Below are 19706 nucleotides of genomic sequence, written 5' to 3'. Positions count from 1 at the left end.
ATTTTTGAGTGACCTGAAAAATGATATGGCACCGCCGGACGGGAACCAAAACGACGTCGTTTAGTTGGGCGTAAAACGACGTCGTTTTACCTCAAATTCTAGTCTCCTCTCTGAACTCCGGGGAAGAGTTGCCCACCGGACCGCCCCTGCCCTCAGTTTTGCAGAGCCCTAATTTCCCAACTCTCTCATTCCTTAATCTCACCAGAGCGATAAAAGGCGACGCCGCGCGAAAAAGGGGCGCAACCCTAGGCGGCACGAGGTCGGGTGGTGGCGCCGCACGAAAGGGGGCGCAAACCCTAGTGAGGTGTGAGGTCGGCGGCGCAAGATCTGGGGAAGAAGAAGATTTTTTTAGGGAGAAGAAGTCGACGGCGGCGATGGATGTTTGGGGAAGAAGAAACAATGTGGCTTCTTTGAGTGGGTAGATCCTGAAGTAAGGCCTAAAATTGAAGATGACGAAGATGAAAAATTGAACTTCTGGATTAGAGAATTCTTCCATTCCAGAGCTGACTATGTATTCTTCAATTCCAGAGCTGACTAAGCCTTGCCAGAGTGCAGCGCTGCCAAAGGCAGCTCTGCCGACTCTGCTCTGCCGACTCCCCCACTATCACACCTCTTCCTCTACCGCCTTCCCCCACCACCATCACAGATCCGCCACCTCCTCTACCGACCTCCCTCGCGTCTTCTCCAGCGCCCTCTGTCGCTGTCGCCGCCTCCGCTGCCCTACCCCACCAGACTCTGTGTGTTGTCTCTCTCTCTTTCTCTCCACTTTCTCTCTCCTGGAATTGACGTCGCCGCTGCGAATCGGAGCTGCTGCTGCTGCGTGAATTTGGTGTTGATGAAATTTAGTGATGAGGGTGGTGGATTTGGTGATGATGGTGGTGGAGGGCGGTGGAAAGAGAGAGGGCGGTTGAGCGATGGATCTGCGTGGGTGGTTGGCGGCGGCGGATCTGGTGATGGTGATTATGGAGGGCGGTGGAGAGAGAGAGGGCGATAGAGGGGGTTCGATGCGGCGGAAGAGGAAGGCGACTGATCTGGTGATTGTGGGAGGCGGCGTGAGGTCTGGAACGACGCAAGAAGGAGGAAGGCGGAGGTGGTATTCCTCGGCGCTGCTTCGCCGGAGGAAGGCAGCGGTCTACCGGCCGACTTGGAGAAGGGGGAGGGAAAATAATGAATTTTTTTATTTTTTTGTTTATTGTTTTTCCAAATACGTGCCACATCAGCTCGGTATTACCACGTAGGCGACATGTCAGCTTGATATTATCACGTAAGCGATACGTTAGCTCGGAGCTTCACCGGAGCAAAAAAGCATGGAAATTTTTTTCAACCCCTTAAATTCAAGGAATTTTTGATAAAAAAAAAAAGAAGAGTTCATGACAAGTTTAGAAATTGGCCCAAAGTTCATGATTTTTGGCATAATTAACCCTAATAATAATAATAATAATAATAATAATAATAATAATAATAATAATAATAATAATAATAATAATATAAGACATCCCACCAAAAAAATATCTTCGCCTGATCTGTTCGATAATTAACGAGTTCCAGCTTTAATTATTACTAGCTATTGCTTCATTGCTTAAGTTTATACAAATATCTTAGTGAAAGCTACATGCGATATTATGCCAAAAATAGTAAGTAATCAACTTTCATTTTTCCTTTTCGGCTGAGTGGACCTACTAGTACTTGTGTGCATGTGTTGGCCAAGTGGTAAGATGTTAATGCTTGAATGCATGTGTTGGCCAAGTGGTAAGATGTTAATGCTTAAGGTCAAAGGTGGTTCGAATTCCCTGTCGTGCAGCCTTTATCTTTCTTTATTTAATATTATTAGTTTTTATATAAAAAAATAAAAGAAATAGTAAAACAGTAACATATTTATAAATTAATAAACTCTTAAAAATAATATTTTCCTTTTTTTTAGGAAAATAAGATCACTTTTATTAAATCAGATCACTCTCTTTTAACCATAGAACTTGGAGAAGATCTTCCGCACAACTTGAAGGTTCATCTCGCTCATACGTATCAGAAAAATCCTTAGAACATCTAACTAATTTATAAGCCACATCATTGGCTTCCCGTCTAGCATGTTTTAATTTAATTAAAGGAAAATCGGAACACAAATGGAGAACACATTGACAACATTCAACAATTGCCACAAACTCATAGTAATATTCATCATTTGAGTGAATAGCATCTGCCACAATCGTGCTATAGTGTTACGTTATTTTAATAAAAGTAATGATGAGTTATAATGATTTTTTTTTTTTGAATAAATATGAGAAGTAGAGATACAAAATAAAGGGATTGAGGATACAGTGAGATAGTGTTCAAACATAAAAAGTGCATATTTTTTGGAGCTTCCAAAATAGCAAAATGTGCATATTTTTCGGAGACGGGGGAGTATGTTAAGATGAATTTATAATAAAAATGTTATAGAAGTTAGAGCAATTTAATTTATTCTCTTTATTATTATTTTTGTATTATTTTTATCTTTTGATTTTATTTTATTTTGCTATATTATTTTATATTTTGGTTTTATTTAATCAGCTTTTTTTAATTTCTTTATAGCAAAAATTGACACGCATCTATATGATTATATCTGTATCTATATTCATTTAATATATAAAAGTACAGTTTTACGAAATACTTTTTTTCATCGTCTTTTAAAAAAAAATGATTTTTGATCCTCCAAAATGCCTATATTTCTTCTATAATTCAAGTTGAATCCCAAAGTTTTTTTTTTCTCTTTCTTGTTTTATTTTCTTTTTTCTTTTGTCCACTACAAATTTTGAAATTAAGATACAACACTAGTTATTGGGTTAAGAGAAGATTCCATTTTGTAGCTTTTATATTATGCCCTTTTGCAAACAACAAACTAAATAAAACTGATGACTATTCAATACATGTCTCTTTCTATTTCACACTTCACAGTATACTATAAAGAGTGTTACGATAAAATAACTCTCTAGACAATCATGTATTAGTCTTCACTTATTTTTATATTTTGGATGCGATAATTTAACAATCATTGAGGCTGTTACAATCTTTAATCAGCTGTGTGTGTGTGTATATATATATATATATATATATATATATAGGGGTGGGCTACCGTGAGAGCACATCTTAAAATAAGAAATAAGAGCAATTTTTAATGTATGAATTTTATGTAGAACACGTATGAATTCGCTGTATAGAGTTATGAATTATGAAAAATAAATTTTTGCTACCTTTGGGATTCGAACTCAGGACCATAAATCCATCCAACGGGATTACGAATCAACCGTAGATCTTGATGATCTAAAGGCTGAAAATGATTCTTATTTTATATCTTAAGAAATGCTCTTATTTTAGCCCTTCCCTATATATATATATATATATATCGCTCCAATGAGACCCCCTAATTTTAGTGAGATCTAGGGCACCATCTGGTGCGTTTATTTTATCAATCCTATGACTGATATTGTATCTGGAGGGTGATTTTTTTTCGCAGGGTTCGAATCCTGGAGGGAGCAGAATATTTTAAATTTTGTTATTCATCAGTATATAGTGCATTGTTCATCAGTATATACGGCCTTGTTCATCAGTTTATATGTCTTATTCATTACGAATTTTTTAAATTTTATTTTTCATCAGTATATACATCTTGTTCATTAGATATACATTTTGTTCATTAGTATTATATGTGCTATTCATTGTACTCATGTTACACGAAAAATAGAGGGTCTCACTGGAGCGCGCCCCTATATATATATATATATATATATATATATATATATATATATATATAGGGGAGGGCTACAGTGAAAACACTTCTTAAAATATAAATATAAACGTTTTTTAATGTACGAATTTTATCCAACGGGGTTACGAATTCATCCAACATGGTTACGAATTGTGAAAAATAAAATTTTGCTACCTTTGGGATTTGAACCCAGGACCATGAATTCATCCAACAAGGTCACGAATCAACCGTAGATCTTAATGATCTAAGGGCTGAAAATTGTTTATATTTTATATTTTAAGAAGTGTTTTTATTTTAGCCCTCCCCTATATATATATATATATATATATATATATATATAGAAGATCACATGAGAATGGACTCAGCTATGTATATATATATATATATGATCACATGAGAATGGACAAATGTAATGAGAGTGGAGAATGATTGCATAAATCAGTATATATATTGTATAAAATACTTGTAATTTGCATAAGCTGTTTGTAATGACTGCATAACGAAATTCAATTAATTAAATAAAAGCTTCAAAATATAAGAAGATAAAGAAAAATATACAAACTTATAATTAGTGACTGCATATCAAATTAATTATCACAATAAAAGCTTTAATTTGATATTTATGTAAATATCTGATTTAAAATATAAAAGTTATATTTATTTAAATAGTAAAATTTCAAAAACTCTCTTTTTTTGTTTTTTGAATAAATCTATTTTTCAATTCTTTTTTATTTTTATTTTTATTTTTAAATTTTTTTAGCCTTTAAAAATATTAATTTTTATTATTGTAAATTCATCTTTATTTTTTATTCTTTTAATACCCAGTTCAAATATATTCAATTAAAATTATTATATTTATAAATATGATCATATTTGAGTTGATATCAATTTTATATAAAGATAAAAATATAAAATATTTTCCCGTGCATTATAGGGGATGCAAATGCTAATATATGAGTAAATATATAAAACTGTCCACTTTCATATTGTAAAGATAAAAAATGTCCACTAAGATAAAAATAATAAAAATTGTCCACTTTGTGATCGAAATGACCGAAATGCCCCTCAGCCTAAAATAGCCCATTTCATCTCGTCTCCCTATTTCTCTCTATCTCTCCTCTTTCTCTCTCTAGGTCTGCGAATTTGGGGATCAATAGCACGGCGGCGGTGGCGCCGTTCAGGGCGTGCTTCGGCTTGGAATCGATCGCGAGGACGGCGACGGAGCCGGCGGTACCTGAGATTGAGCAGGTTTTTTGGGAGGGGGGGGAGGGGAAGGGTGCTGCGACGTGGAGGATGAGGCGGTCGAATGTGATGGTGGAGATTGATCGGATAACGACGTGCCTGGGATTCGTGGACGGCGGTTCGAGCCCGAGGACGACGGTGGTGATCGGAGCGCATCAGTTGGAGGAGAAAACGCCGCCGCCGCCTTTGCTGCAGATCTCGCGCTGGACGGTGTCGAACTCGACTGCGAAGATGGCCACAGATCTGCAACGTTGTCCCTCGCTCCGCCTCTTCCGACAACGAATTGCCGTCGCATTGCCTCCTCCAGCTACAACGACAGATCTGCTCGCCAGCCACAGATCTGCTCGATTTCTTCTCACGAGAGAATCCACGGCGGAGTTATCGAGCCCGCCGCCTCCCTTGCGAGGGGGGAGCGGTCTCGGCGGCGAAGCGTCGGATGTAGACGAAGAAGAAGCCGAGGAAGAACATGGCGGTGAGAAGGACCAGAATTGATGTATTTTGATGGTAGATTGAGTTGTTGTATTTTGGTGTTGTACAACAATTTGATTGAGCTGTATAATTATTTTTTTAATGTTCTTAAATTCACAACCAAATTTAGAACTTAATGTTCTTGAATTCACAACCAGCTCCATGAATTCACAACTTAATATTCTTGAATTTACAACCAAATCTATAAATTCACAATCAAAATAAATTACAGTTTTAATTGTGAATTCAAACTTTAAAAACTCAAACTCACAACTACTTGAATTCACAACCAAAATAAATTCTAGTTGTGAATTAAATTCAGGTTGTGAATTCGACTGATTGTGAATTCACAACCAACATAAATTTGGTTGTGAATTAAATTTTGGTTGTGAATTCGTTTGTTGTGAATTCACAACCAAAAAATTCTAGTTGTGAATTAAATTTTGGTTGTGAATTCGACTGGTTGTTAATTAATTTTTGGCTGTGAATTCGACTGGTTGTGAATTCACAAACAAAAAATTCTGATTGTGAATTCGACTGGTTGTGAATTGAGAATTCACAACCAAAAAATTTTGGTTGTGAATTCACACTGGTTGTGAATTGCGAGATTTTTTAAAAGAGTGATGTAAAGTGGACATTTTTTTAATTTTTAATGTGAAGGGTATTTTGGTAACAGTGGATATTTTTTAAATTTTTTATTTTAGTGGACATTTTTTATCTTTACAATATGGAAGTGGCCATTTTAAAAATCCACTCCTAATATATTTGTAGCTGGCTATGAAATCTTTTCTGATAGATTAAATGAATTTAGATTAAGTTGAGTCATTTCAGTATTCCACTAATATATGCCATTTTAGAAGTGACACTATGTTCAAGTTGACCACAAAAATATCTAATTAAGAATCTAGATATTAGAACTTAATAAGAACAAGTTTACAGTTCATGCAACATTCTTTCGAGATGCATATATCATTTTTTCGACATTTTCTCACACAAATATTGTATCTTTTTTTATAAATAAAAAAGTTAATTAGGGTTTTGATAAATATTGCATTATTTTAATATACAATGATAAAACAAAAATGATACAACATAATACTGAAATAATTTTTTTTATCAGTGCATATTAAAATGTGAAATTAATTGTAATATTATGATTCTTATAAAAACAATTAAATATATAAGATGCAACATTCTTTCGAGAGAATATATATGACACGAAATTGTAATTACATATTAGTAGAAATACTACATAGACTATTCCCTTTATATTTATAAAAATATGTATACACCAAGTTCAAATTTGGATCAGATATTTTATTTATTTGGCTCATTAACCACGCGACATGTGGCAGAAGCCTTTCAAACTAAATATACGCAGGGACAAAATAGAAATATTTTTTTTAGAAATTATATATATATATATATATATATATATATATATATTATCTAATTTTTTTTCTTCATTATCACCGTCATAGTTATGCATATAATTGAACACAAATATACATAGCACTAAGCGACCCGTCCAATGCCTCTCACCGCTGCTCACAACCTTAATTATGCATATAACTAAATACATATATGTATAATGTTGCATACAAATATCCATTACACTAGGTGATCCGCAGAGTACTTTTAGCCGTGGCTCACCGCTTGTTGCTAGGGATGGCAGTGGATCTTGGACCCGGTCCAGATCTGTTTTTATGGATCTGGATCTCAATTTTTTGGACCCGACAGATCTGGATCTGGATCTGAATCTGGATCTCAGTTTTGAAAATTGATCTGGATCTGGATCTTGAAATTTTAGATCCGGATCCGACCCAGATCCGACCCGTGGATCCGTTTTATTATATATATATTTTTTATATTTTATATTTAGTTTACTAATAATATTAACTAAATTAAAAATAATAAATAAATTATATTCAAAAGACTAAAAACTAAAAGTAATTAGATAAAGTATTTTGTGTTATATTTTTTATGATGGAAATTAGATGTTGTTGATTTTGTGAATTTTTTTTAATTTAATTTAAAAATAGTAGATCCATGGATCTGGACACGTGGACCCGCGGATCTGACGGATCTGGATCTGGATCCAAAATTTTCAGATCCACAGATCTGGATCTGGATCTGGTATATGAAAATGGATCTGGATCTGGTATTGGTCAGACCCGGTCCAGATCCGGCCCGTTGCCATCCCTACTTGCTGCGTTAAATCTATATGCTATAATAAAAAGGAGATGTACGTAATCCACTTTTCATACATAAATATATACATGTACACAAAACGCCAAATGAAATTGGAAATTTGGAAGTAAGAATTTTTTTCTAAACGATTCCTCTACTGCAGCGACAAACTTCGTACTTGCAGACTCGAATTGTTAAATAATCTGTTATCAAATTTAAATTGAAAGTTGGAATAATATATGAATTGGGCGTCATTTTATGGACTATTCAACTAACGTTATAAAATTGATTCTCCACATGCAAATGGATCAACATTAGCTCAGATCATACAATACAATTCAACATATTTTATTGCGAAGTTATCCATTTATACATCTTACATGTTACATGTACACACTAATCTTTCCGACACGGTCCCTTCAAATTTGTTACATGCTACATCTTCAAAATCGAATTTTACGGCCGCTGCTCAGACCAAAACAATACTCCCTGCCTCAATCTTCTAACAATAATCCTACAACAAAGTATCACAAATTTAATATTATGAACAAAAAAAGGGACTCATTTTAGAATCATATCAACGTGAAGAAAGGAACTCACCTTAGTGAATAATGAAGTTTAGATTAAATTAAAGTAATGGATCATATGTGATAAAATATTTAAATAAGCTGATATTAAAAGTAATATGTATTGACTTGTTGTAAGATGGTATCTAAAAATAAAATAATACTCTTTCCGTCCATTAATTCTTGACTCATTTCATTTTTGGTAAGTTTATCTCTAATTTCATCTCTCAATATATTACCTTTTATTTACAAAACATATTATTGATGGACTCATAATTCAATCATATTAATCAATTTAAAACTATAATAAAGATGAAATTTTTATTCAACTCGCAATACACTCAATCAATTTCTTAAAATTCGTGTCATTACAAAATGAATTAAGAATTGATGGACAAAGAGAGTATTATTTTTTTTGTGAGCGTCCCAAAATGCAAAATTATGACTATTTTTAAGGATCCATAATGTAGTATAATATTAATTTGATATATTAATAATAATAATAATAATAATAACGGTTACAAATTTGAAAAGGAAATAGGAATTGGGGGTGAAGTCAAGTAATATGGGAAAAAATAATAAATAGTAATTTCCAAAGAATTGAATTAATAGAGCGAGGAGAGGAAAGCCCTCTTCGTTGGTAATTATAAATGTTGTCGTAGTTACCAACTTATTGCATAAATACCCACTCATCTTCTCCGCCAATCGACAATGGCCGTTTCCGGAATATTCATGTGCTTAAACCAGCCCACACTACCAAAATCCGGAGCCCCTAAGCTCAATCATGCCGGAAGAAAACACACGGTGAGTTTCTCAAATTCTTGCCATGCCTTTGTCATTGTGCGTGATCGAAGATGATGTATTTATTCATTCAGCTTACTGTTGTCTCTCTCTAGTTGTGCGTTAAAGCATGCCGCGGAAGTTCGGAATCAGAGGACGGCAAGATGGCGATTAGGAAAGAGAAAGACGGTTGGAGTATAGATTTCTCCGGCGAGAAACCGGCGACGCCGATGCTGGACACGATCAACCACCCAATTCATATGAAGAACCTCTCAAAAAAGGTATCAAATTCTTATGGGGAGCATACGAGATTTCATCTGTTTGATGTTTGTGGCAAGTTCGTCTTCAATTAAAGAAATGAAATAAAAGAAGCTATTTAAGCTCGCCTTCACACCGCTCTCAATTAAAGAAATGAAATAAAGGAAGCTATTTATGTTTGTGTGTGGGTTTTGGGAGGCTGTTGCTACTGTTGTTGCCGGAAGGGAAGGCAGCGGCGGTTGCTTCCTGCTGCTGTCCGCTCCCTGGGCCAAGAATGAGTCGGGATGAGGGACCGATGGCTGCTCCATTGCTGCTGTCGGCGGCAGCCCGAAGCAGGGGAGGAGGAAGATGGTGGCGCTGCTGCTGCTGCTTTCATCGCCGGCGAACGACGATGGAGGTTGCAGGTGGCGTCGCTAGAAAAGGAGGAGAGAATTTAGGGCTTTTTAGAAATTCGGGGATTTTTCTTATTTTGCAGGTCAGAGGAGAAAGGAGTAGACTGGACAAGTTGGCGGCACCGGCGGCTCGTGGCCGTGCGCGGCGAAGAAAGAGAGTGAGAGAGTTGAGCGAGATGGAGAGAGGGGGGGGGGGAGGGGGCGATGCGGCGGAGGCCCCACGGCGACCCTCGCCGGAGAAGAAAGCCGCCGGATTTGTTGGGGACAGGTAGACAGCGAGAATGGGAGAGAGAGAGAGACGGTTCTGAGGGGGGAGGAGTGTGCTGAGAGAGAGAGAGAGAGAGATGTATGATGAGTGGGCTTTGATTAATATTGGGCTCCGTTTAATGAGTGGGCTTAAGGTTGGTTGGAACTTTAATTAAACTCTTGGGCTCCAATAAAAGAGAATAAAGCAGTTTGAGGATCATAATATATGAATGGGCTTTGCTTAAATTATTTTCATGGAATGCTTGATTAGTTTGCGTGAGTTTGGATCAAGTGAAAGAAAGAAATTATATTTCCTAAAATATTAAATGAGTTAAGAATTTAGTTTAGTTAATTAATTAATTAGCCTCCATGAATATCATAATGAATGTTATTATTTGTATATATAAAATAGTTAATTAAAATTATACTTTTGCAAGATATAGTATTGTCAAAAAAAAAACTTTTTAATATATGAACGTTATGTGTTATATTGTTCAAAGCATGAATTATCTTTTCATTTTCCATCGTTTTCCACATGGATTATTTTGGCACTTATATTTTATACCTAGTATGAAGTGTTGTTTCTATTTCAGACCTTGGAACTTCTTATCCTGTTAGGAAGAATAATTAGAATGTCATAAGTTGTTATCTTTAAATAAAGGTACATTTTTTGATTAATGAGACTCTAAGGGCACATTGCCATTTAATGAAAGCAAAGCTTAGCACAGCAATCACATATTCCATCTGAGAAAGTGGGGCGTGACACAGGAACTGGAGCAGCTTGCAGCAGAGCTGAGAGTAGAGATCGTGCACACCGTCGCAAAAACCGGAGGCCATCTGAGCTCAAGCTTAGGAGTGGTGGAACTCACTGTTGCCCTCCACCACGTCTTCAACACCCCTCATGACAAGCTCATATGGGATGTCGGCCATCAGGTCCACTTTCAAATTTAATTCATCTTTTCTTTTTCTATTTACTTAACTGAGTCTATCTGCAGGCCTACGGCCACAAAATTCTGACGGGGAGGCGCTCTAAGATGCACACCATTAGGCAGACCTCCGGTTTGGCCGGTTTTCCCAAGAGGGATGAGAGTGTTCATGATGCCTTCGGTGTTGGCCATAGCTCAACAAGCATTTCTGCTGGTCTTGGTATGTGTCAAATTCTTCAACTATTTGGGCTGAATTTGGTGTTTATTAATTTGTGCAACTGTTTTGATTAGGTATGGCTGTGGCAAGAGATCTATTAGGGAAAGACAACAGTGTTGTGTCTGTGATAGGAGATGGAGCAATGACTGCAGGGCAAGCCTATGAGGCTATGAACAATGCAGGTTTCCTCGATTCCAACCTCATCATCGTGTTGAACGACAACAAGCAGGTGTCGCTGCCCACAGCCACGCTTGATGGGCCTGCCACCCCCGTTGGCGCCCTCAGCAGCGCCCTCACCAAGCTCCAAGCCAGCCCCAAGTTCAGGCAACTAAGGGAAGCTGCAAAAGTAGGTGTTATTGAGCTCTCATCTTAGGTAATTAGCTTCAAGAGTTTGATACTAGCTGGTTTTTCTTCAACAGAGCATAACGAAACAGATAGGGCCGCAAGCGCATGAAGTCGCAGCCAAGGTGGATGAATACGCAAGGGGGATGCTGAGCGCATCTGGCTCAACCTTCTTTGAGGAGCTCGGGTTATACTACATTGGGCCGGTGGATGGTCACAACATCGATGATTTGGTCACTATTTTTCAGAAGGTTAAGTCGATGCCTGCACCGGGGCCGGTCCTCATTCACATTGTGACGGAGAAGGGAAAAGGATATCCACCAGCAGAAGCAGCAGCTGATAGAATGCATGGTTAGATAATATAAAGTGATACAAATCTTGAAACAGAACAAGTTGATAAGGAGTTGGTCTGAATTCTGTTTGTTTTTTAGGTGTTGTTAAGTTTGATCCTTGCACGGGGAAGCAAAACAAGGCGAAATCGTCTACACTTTCGTATACACAGTATTTTGCAGAGTCACTGATCAGAGAAGCTGAAGCAGATAGCAAGATTGTGGCGATCCATGCTGCAATGGGAGGTGGAACTGGCCTCAACTACTTCCAGAAGCGATTTCCAGACCGATGTTTTGATGTAGGGATTGCTGAGCAGCACGCCGTTACATTTGCAGCAGGCTTGGCCACCGAAGGCCTCAAGCCCTTCTGCACCATCTACTCGTCCTTCCTGCAACGAGGCTACGACCAGGTGAGCAACATCAGACAAGAGGACTATGTTTTTTTTGTTTTTGTTTTTTGTTTTTCTAACAGTTTGTGTGGTAATGTGAAGGTGGTACATGATGTTGATCTACAAAAACTGCCTGTCCGGTTCGCCATGGACCGGGCTGGCCTAGTTGGCGCAGATGGGCCCACTCACTGTGGCTCGTTTGATGTCACCTACATGGCCTGCCTGCCTAACATGGTGGTGATGGCTCCATCGGATGAGGCAGAGCTCATACACATGGTTGCAACAGCTGCAGCCATAGACGACCGCCCCAGCTGCTTCCGGTTTCCAAGAGGGAACGGCGTAGGAGCTCCCCTGCCTTACGATAACAAAGGAACACCAATTGAAGTAAGCATCACATCCTAGGATTGTCAAGAAACAGAATCTTCATGTGCTAACTGTGTGTCAACAGATTGGGAAGGGAAGGATAGTGATGGAAGGGAGCAGGGTGGCGATTCTTGGGTACGGTGCAGCGGTGCAGCAGTGCATAGGAGCAGCGGAGATGCTCAAATCCTACGACATAGCACCCACATTGGTGGATGCAAGATTCTGCAAGCCGTTGGATACTCATCTCATCACAAGGCTTGCCAAGGAGCACGAGATCCTCATCACGGTGGAAGAAGGCTCCATTGGGGGATTTGGTTCACATGTTTCACATTTCCTCAGCCTCAATGGACTTCTTGATGGTCATCTCAAGGTACACTCCCTACATAACCTCATCCTTCTCACTCGATTCTTCATGTATGTCTTGTTTTGATTGAAATTTGAAATGTAGTTGAGATCGATGATGCTTCCGGATAGATACATAGAGCATGGAGCACCGCAGGATCAAATTGAAGAAGCAGGTCTCACTTCAAGACATATTTGTGGGACAGTTTTGTCACTGGTGGGGAGGCCTATGGAAGCTCTCAAACTTCAGTGAAACAATGTATACATAACCCAATAGATTAACAATCTGTCACAAACAATGTGTCATTCCAAACATCAAGTATGCAAGATTGTGATGGTTTCCTATGTGTTATTGTGTGTATGAATAATCTCATCTTCTTTCATTATTTTTCCATTATAGACACACAAAAATAGTAGTCATGGTTAGAGACAAGAAATAAGAAATTCTTAATAATAATAATAATAATAATAATGAGACATCCCACCAAAAAAATATTTTTGCCTGATCTGTTAGAAAATCAACGAGTTGCAGCTTTTGATTATTACGATTGCTTCGTTGCTTAAGTTTATACAAGTATCGTCGCGAAAGCTACATGCGATATTATGTCAAAAATAGTAGTCAACTTTTTTTTTTCCCTTTTGGCTAAGTGCACCAACTACATATAAAAAATAGTAGTACTATAGTAAAATATTTATTACTTACTAATTAATAAACTCTCAAAGAGAACAATTTTCCTTTGTGGTATATTTCCCCAGCCCAAGGAAGGATAACGAAATACTTTGCATCTACAAATCCAGATTTCACATAAAAGGAAGCAGACTGAAAATGCACATTTTTTTTCCTTTCCCTATTAGTAGAAGAATGAACTGTCAATTCTCACCCACACTCAAAATATTTGGTTACAGTAATTACAGCTGCAAGTGCAACAGTGTGAAACTATGCCAGCATTACAAAGGATTTACAAAAAATCACGTTAAATATTAATCTAGCATACAAAAAACCTCAACTACAAATACAGATAGGTGTTGGATGTGGAAAAAAAAGACACTATTTACCGCAGATGTAAATAATGCCCTAAAATGAAATGAACGCTTGAAGTAGGGTCTGAGCAATCCGAATGCATTCCGGTGTCCCGGATATTACCACCTTCCCGCTGCCTTCCCCAGGACTCGGATCTATCACTGTCACGCTAGCACTTGATATCTGACAACAAACGTTAACACCTCAAATACTTAAAATCACAATCACAAATTAGACATACATGGAAACACAACCATAACACACAGCAGGTCAATCTAAAATAAACGAGTTGGATAAACTATGAAAGGATTTAGATGAAGTATACCTCTCTTAAACGACTCAGGTTGCTCCCGTTCTCACCATAAACAGACCCAAATTTTTCCCTGGGAACCACAACTTCGACCTTTTGTTTTGATCCCTCATTTCCAACATTGCTGCAAAATACATTGAAATTATTAAACAAAATATAGCAAACATACTGTGGAGTAGAACCAGGAAAGAACACCATGAAAGATCATATTTTCAGATGACTAATTCTTTTATGAGGGCAACGAGAATAAAGCAAATTCAGGACTTGCTTCCATTTGCAGTTTTTCTGCCCTTCAAAGCTCTCGCCTTCTTGTTTTTGTGTTCTTTAGTGGTGAATTTGCTAACAATTTGAAGAAATAATAGAAAATGCCCAAAGATAACAAAATAGTATTTATCAAAGATTACTGGAAATATAAATTTGAGAAATTAAGGCATGCTGTCAACCTATAAGTCCAATTAGATGATAAAAATACAAGCTATGGTCAATTGATTTCAACTTTCCAAATGATGACAATCCTAGATTACAATGATACAAGAAAGGAAAATTTTAATATTTATAACATACACAGCCAAATTAAGAGCTTAACATTAAGAATGAGAACACTAGTAATATTTACAGGGCATGCTGCATACCTTTCATGCTTGAACCCACTTGGAAAAGTTGCCAGGCCTTTACAACCATCAACGGGTCTTGGACGATTCTCTATACTGTTTGCCTGTGAACAGGAAATCACTCGGATATGAACAAATTAGTTTTCATGAACAAAAACAATACGATAAAACTGCCAAAGGGACGTCAAGAAAACCCGTACCTGTTCCCACTGCAATCCAGGTAACCAAGAAGTGTTGGACTTGTGCACAAATCCAAGGTGATCCAATTCATCAATACAAGAGAGTCTTGACATTTGTGCTGATTGTGTCGAGAAAGCTGCCTCTCCACCAGTAGGACTGCTGCTAGAAATAGCTGAGTACGAACTATGTTTGCTTCCTGCTCCTTTGTATCCCATTCCAGAAAAGAAATTCTCCCGAAGCCTCCCAGCAAGTTGAAATAGAGCACTCTTAACATTTTCATAATCACCTGAAACCTGTGAAATACATTTTCATCATCATGAACATCAACCATCCATAACTCAACATAAAATACATACTAATCTAATTTATGTTGTGTGAAACCAGGAGCTTTCAAGATTTAAATGCAGAAGCAGTAGCAGTTCAAGCTCAGACCTGGACCACATTATCATCAACTCCAGCAGAATCTGGAAGATCTGCTCCAGTTAGTTGTATCTCAGCACCTGATGCAAGACTTATATCCGAAGCGAGCCTTCCATCCCCATCCAGTATACTGCTAAGCTGACTCGACGCAACTAGAATTCTTGCTGATACACTCTCCCCACGGCCTAAGCTCAATATCACCCCCTGGTCCAGGGCAACTTCTACGCATCTGGCAAAAACACGAACAATAGCGATTTGTGCAGGAGAATACAATGGATTTGGATTCTGCAAAGAGTACAGACAAAATTCACTAGGAGAAACAATTGACAATGTACTTGAGATTGATAGGATGACTCTCGTGACCAGAGAAAAACAGAAATGAAAGGCAGAGACCATAGGGTGAAAATAAATGGTGGCTTTGTCATTTAATGTACAAATGTAACAGCAAGATGGGAAACCTCCAATGAAGAGATGATGGCAACACGCTCCTTTGACCCCGACATTGGAGATGCAAACTTTATAGAAGCTCCTGTTTCTTTTTCCAAAGACTTGACGATGTTTGCGCCCTTTCCAATGACACCACCAGCAATTCCACTAGAGCAAAGAAATCTGAAGATAACTTTCTTCAGGGAAGTTTTATCATCTAAGTTAAGAAATTTTTCAACGTCTGCTGATGAAGAATGGTCAACCGAACAATGCTCAACAGCAGTATCAGAAATAGACAGAGTGCAAGTATTATTTTTCAGACTGAAATCTGAGTGCGAATTTTGTGACGCCCCATGAGTGGATATATGGCCAGGAGCTCCTTCACTAAGGGTTCTATCCTGGAGACGACGAGAAACAGCAACCAGTGCTTTCTTTACAGCCAGAACTCCGCCCACAATCTGCCACATAATTAAGAAAATATCCCTTGAGGCAGAAGAAACTAGAAAACGGACTTCTTTTAGATAAAGAGACTAGTGCACCAAACTGCCAGCCACCAATGCTAATTTGGTTCAATACACTGTATTTCATGCTTAACATGCAAATGATCCATCATTCTTCATGGACAACTAACAGAGTGCAAGGAAGAAATTAATCTTCAGTTTATGATAAACATGCGTTTGAGAACAAAATGTATTGAACATGTCGCATGAAAAGAATAATAACATTATAGTGACAACCATCTATACCTAAGTGGATTAAATCTTCTTGCAAACTTCCAAGATATTAACATACTTGATTATCTAAGGCTTACCTTTTGGCAATTGATTATGTTTGTATTTTAGCTATAATCATAACATTCCAGTAATAACTGTAGCAGTTACAGAAAAACAAAGGAAAATCGAAAAGAGAGGCAGGCATTTCGACTCTATTCCATGATAAACAGGCTCGGGGAGTTAGGAAACCATCTCACTCGAAACCAAAAGCTATTAAAATGATCAAGTGAACAATCACAACCTCTCCTAATCTTTGACTTTAAGATTGAAATGTATGTTTTGCACCATTTTTGTACTCACTGCTTACAGACACAGACAAGTCCACTGCCTAAAGAATATATGCAATAAACATCATCTCATCTATATAATAGAAAAACAGATCAATTCAAGTAATCACCTGAATTAGCTCCTCTTCCGGTGCAGCACAAGAAGGAATCTGCTCCTTCTTGAAAACCCGAATTTTGGCCCCTGTACTTTTCCTAATGGCGTCTACAATCTTCCCTCCTTTCCCCATCAGCGCTCCGATCTGAACCGTGGGAGCCAGTAACCGGCAGACGATCAACCCATTACTGCGATGCTCATTATCATCTCCGTTGTCATTTTTCCCAGTGTTCCCTTCCACCTCCAAAACCCTCTCGAAAACCCTCATCAAACCCTCCTGCGCTTTCGAGACGCTTACTGTATTCTCTTCCTCGCCTCCGCCAACAGATATCTTCCTCACCAACGCAGCGTCGCCGACGATGTTCACGACGCGCTCGTGGCAGTTGGGGAGGCCCTCCTCGAACCGTATTCTGGACCCGGTTAGGGTTTCCAGCTGCTTGATAATGGAGCCGGAGTTCCCAATCACGCCGCCGGCAGTGTGGACGTGGCACAGGAGGCGGTACGCCACCTGGCCGGCGGCAGGGGCGTCGGGATGGCTCTGTTTAGGGTTGGCGGAGCTCCGATGGTTGGTCGGCGGCTGCTTGGGTCCCGATTTGGGGATTTTCTGAGAGGGAAAGGGAGTGGTCTCCTCCATTTGGAACAAGTGTATGCATAAATGAGGTTCCACTTGAAACGACGGCGGTTGGAGAAGGAGAGCAAGAGCCACCGCTAAAAGTGTCCGTGCCACGCGCGAAGTGATTTAGACAAAGATTAGCAGATGTTTTGGTGCTTTACGTGGTTTACGATGGAGGTAAAGAATTTTACTTTACACCAACTCAACTCGCTTGGGAATATAAAACATCAAGCGCAATGAAAATAGGATTAGAATAGGAATCGGAGTTTCTGTCGTATATTTGATTTGTCTTGCCAAAAATAATACTCCAGATCAAAGGCAAAATACCTCCAATCAGCCTAGTTTTTGTCGGTTGTCATTCATGGAGTGTGCAGTTTATGCACAACCTATATTTCGTAAAATCCCCACAACGAATCATTTACAAATTCTAATTGTAGGCGAGATTCCTTGTCCAAAAGAAAAAAGATTTTTCAAAAATAATATACTCATCAAAGTAAAAGGGACACGTCTCATCTATCCAATTATTTGGAAAAATTGCAAAATGATTTACCTTAAAATTAGTCAATCAACAAGTTGACGGGACGGGGAGATGAAAAATATGCCATTCACAACACAACCCAACGCATCAATTCCAGTATAAATTTTAAAAGTTGTTTTATATTAGTATTATTTCGTCCATTTTTTAAAATTATACGTCTAATTAGTCTTATATCATTTCTTTTGAGTACGATTATTAAGGAGAGTATAATTAGTATAGTAAGAGCGTGTAAAAGTGTGGGGTCAATAATTTATAGTATAAAAAATTATTATCAAATATAGAAAAAATGACAAGATCAATGGAACAAAGAGAATATCTTATACTATAGTCTGTTTACATTTAATATTTATATAAAAAAGGGATTATAGCCAAAAAATACACGAACTTTGATAAAAGTTGCAATTTTCACCTGAACTTTCAAATTGGCCAAAATATACCTGAACTTATATTTTTTGTTGTATTATAAGTTCAGGTGAAATTTACAACAAAAAATATAAGTTCAGGTATATTTTGGCTAATTTGAAAGTTCAGGTGAAAATTGCAACTTTTATCAAAGTTCATGTATTTTTTGGCTATAATCCCTATAAAAAAAATCAATTACCAGTACATTAATTTTAATAGGTCTCCTTCTTCATTCAATTTTAATATCTCTCTTTTTTATTTTATACACGTCTGAATAATTTATTAAAATTCGTGTCCTTAAATTAGTACTACTCCCTCGTCTCAATTTTTAGTATTCATATTTTCATTTTACTATGTCTCACATTTTGGAATTCATTTTTATTTTTAGTAAAAATAGGTGGGACCCTTACTCCACTTTAATTACTTTAATACTCACATAAAAGAAAACTCTTATTTTACTCACAACACACTCAACCACTTTATTAAAACTCGTGTCATTCTGAAATAATATTAAAAGCTGAGATGGAGAGAGTATATTTTATGCTTATGTGATTATATTTTATTATTTTCTTCAATTTATTAGATTTCATTTAAGTATATTTTAAAGATTTGTGTGTGTGTGTTTGTGTTTTTTTTTTCAATTTCGCTCGTCAAATCTCTAAATTACTTTCAATAGTACAATCTTATTATTTTTGTGATTTTTATAAGTAAATCTTCCTAATGTTCAAATTTATTTATGTGGCCATCCATATATATAATACTCCCACTGTCACAACTTTGATAATTTTTGTGTGTATTACTTCTATAAATAAATCTTCATAGCATGCTACTACAAAGTCTACAATCCACAACTTTTATTCGAGGCAGAAAGGCCCAGCCTGAGCACATTGCTACGCCCACCCCTTTATCAACTCTCAAAGCCCATCAATACTATGCTTTGATTTTGTACTAATCCAATTATTCAAGTATTGTTTTTTACGAGACGTATACAATCAATTATGCAATCTACGAGAAACATCCTGTTTGTGGGACCTCAACACTAAACAATACAATACTGCACGCATGTGAAAATACAACATCACTTAAAGTGAAAAAACATCACCGCATACAGACGAAATTGAAACCAATTAGACCTCTCACAAAGCAGAGCAATTAAAACTTAATGAGGGATGAGAGTAGTTAAAAACTTAGTATCGCATTACCTTTCTTTCTTACTTACTTATATACTTGAAATCCCAC

General features: G+C 37.4%; 2 protein-coding genes across 2 annotated transcripts; one reads left to right on the top strand and one right to left on the bottom strand.

The window, feature by feature from the left end:
- The first annotated feature begins 8849 nt into the window (after positions 1-8849).
- On the top strand, positions 8850-13175 carry LOC131001517 (probable 1-deoxy-D-xylulose-5-phosphate synthase 2, chloroplastic). Its single transcript, XM_057927916.1, has 10 exons — positions 8850-9012; positions 9105-9269; positions 10653-10817; positions 10880-11030; positions 11102-11373; positions 11447-11720; positions 11801-12108; positions 12190-12471; positions 12536-12820; positions 12899-13175. Exons 1-10 carry the CDS (start codon positions 8920-8922, stop codon positions 13043-13045), a joined length of 2142 nt encoding a protein of 713 aa, XP_057783899.1. The 5' UTR covers positions 8850-8919; the 3' UTR covers positions 13046-13175.
- A 438-nt stretch (positions 13176-13613) lies between these two features.
- On the bottom strand, positions 13614-18015 carry LOC131001518 (KH domain-containing protein HEN4-like). The gene is made up of 7 exons (XM_057927917.1): positions 16931-18015; positions 15793-16218; positions 15347-15619; positions 14935-15207; positions 14756-14838; positions 14139-14247; positions 13614-13996 (listed from the first exon to the last, which is right to left on the bottom strand). The coding sequence occupies exons 1-7, from the start codon at positions 17546-17548 to the stop codon at positions 13868-13870; spliced, it is 1911 nt and encodes a 636-aa protein (XP_057783900.1). The 5' UTR covers positions 17549-18015; the 3' UTR covers positions 13614-13867.
- Positions 18016-19706: the final 1691 nt, after the last annotated feature.

The sequence above is a fragment of the Salvia miltiorrhiza genome, chromosome 8 (genome assembly GCF_028751815.1).
Source record: "Salvia miltiorrhiza cultivar Shanhuang (shh) chromosome 8, IMPLAD_Smil_shh, whole genome shotgun sequence".
Lineage (NCBI taxonomy): Eukaryota > Viridiplantae > Streptophyta > Magnoliopsida > Lamiales > Lamiaceae > Salvia > Salvia miltiorrhiza.
Note: the sequence above shows the minus strand (reverse complement) of the source record. Positions and strands in the feature narration are given on the sequence as shown.

Coding starts and splice junctions, on each gene's coding strand:
- LOC131001517 (XM_057927916.1), top strand. CDS start 8,920: ATGGCCGTTTCCGGAATATTCATGTGCTTAAACCAGCCCACACTACCA. Junction 9,013..9,104: donor ATGCCGGAAGAAAACACACG/GTGAGTTTCTCA, acceptor GTCTCTCTCTAG/TTGTGCGTTAAAGCATGCCG. Junction 12,821..12,898: donor TTCTTGATGGTCATCTCAAG/GTACACTCCCTA, acceptor TTTGAAATGTAG/TTGAGATCGATGATGCTTCC.
- LOC131001518 (XM_057927917.1), bottom strand. CDS start 17,548: ATGGAGGAGACCACTCCCTTTCCCTCTCAGAAAATCCCCAAATCGGGA. Junction 15,620..15,792: donor CCATCATCTCTTCATTGGAG/GTTTCCCATCTT, acceptor TACTCTTTGCAG/AATCCAAATCCATTGTATTC. Junction 13,997..14,138: donor ACCTGAGTCGTTTAAGAGAG/GTATACTTCATC, acceptor GTTTGTTGTCAG/ATATCAAGTGCTAGCGTGAC.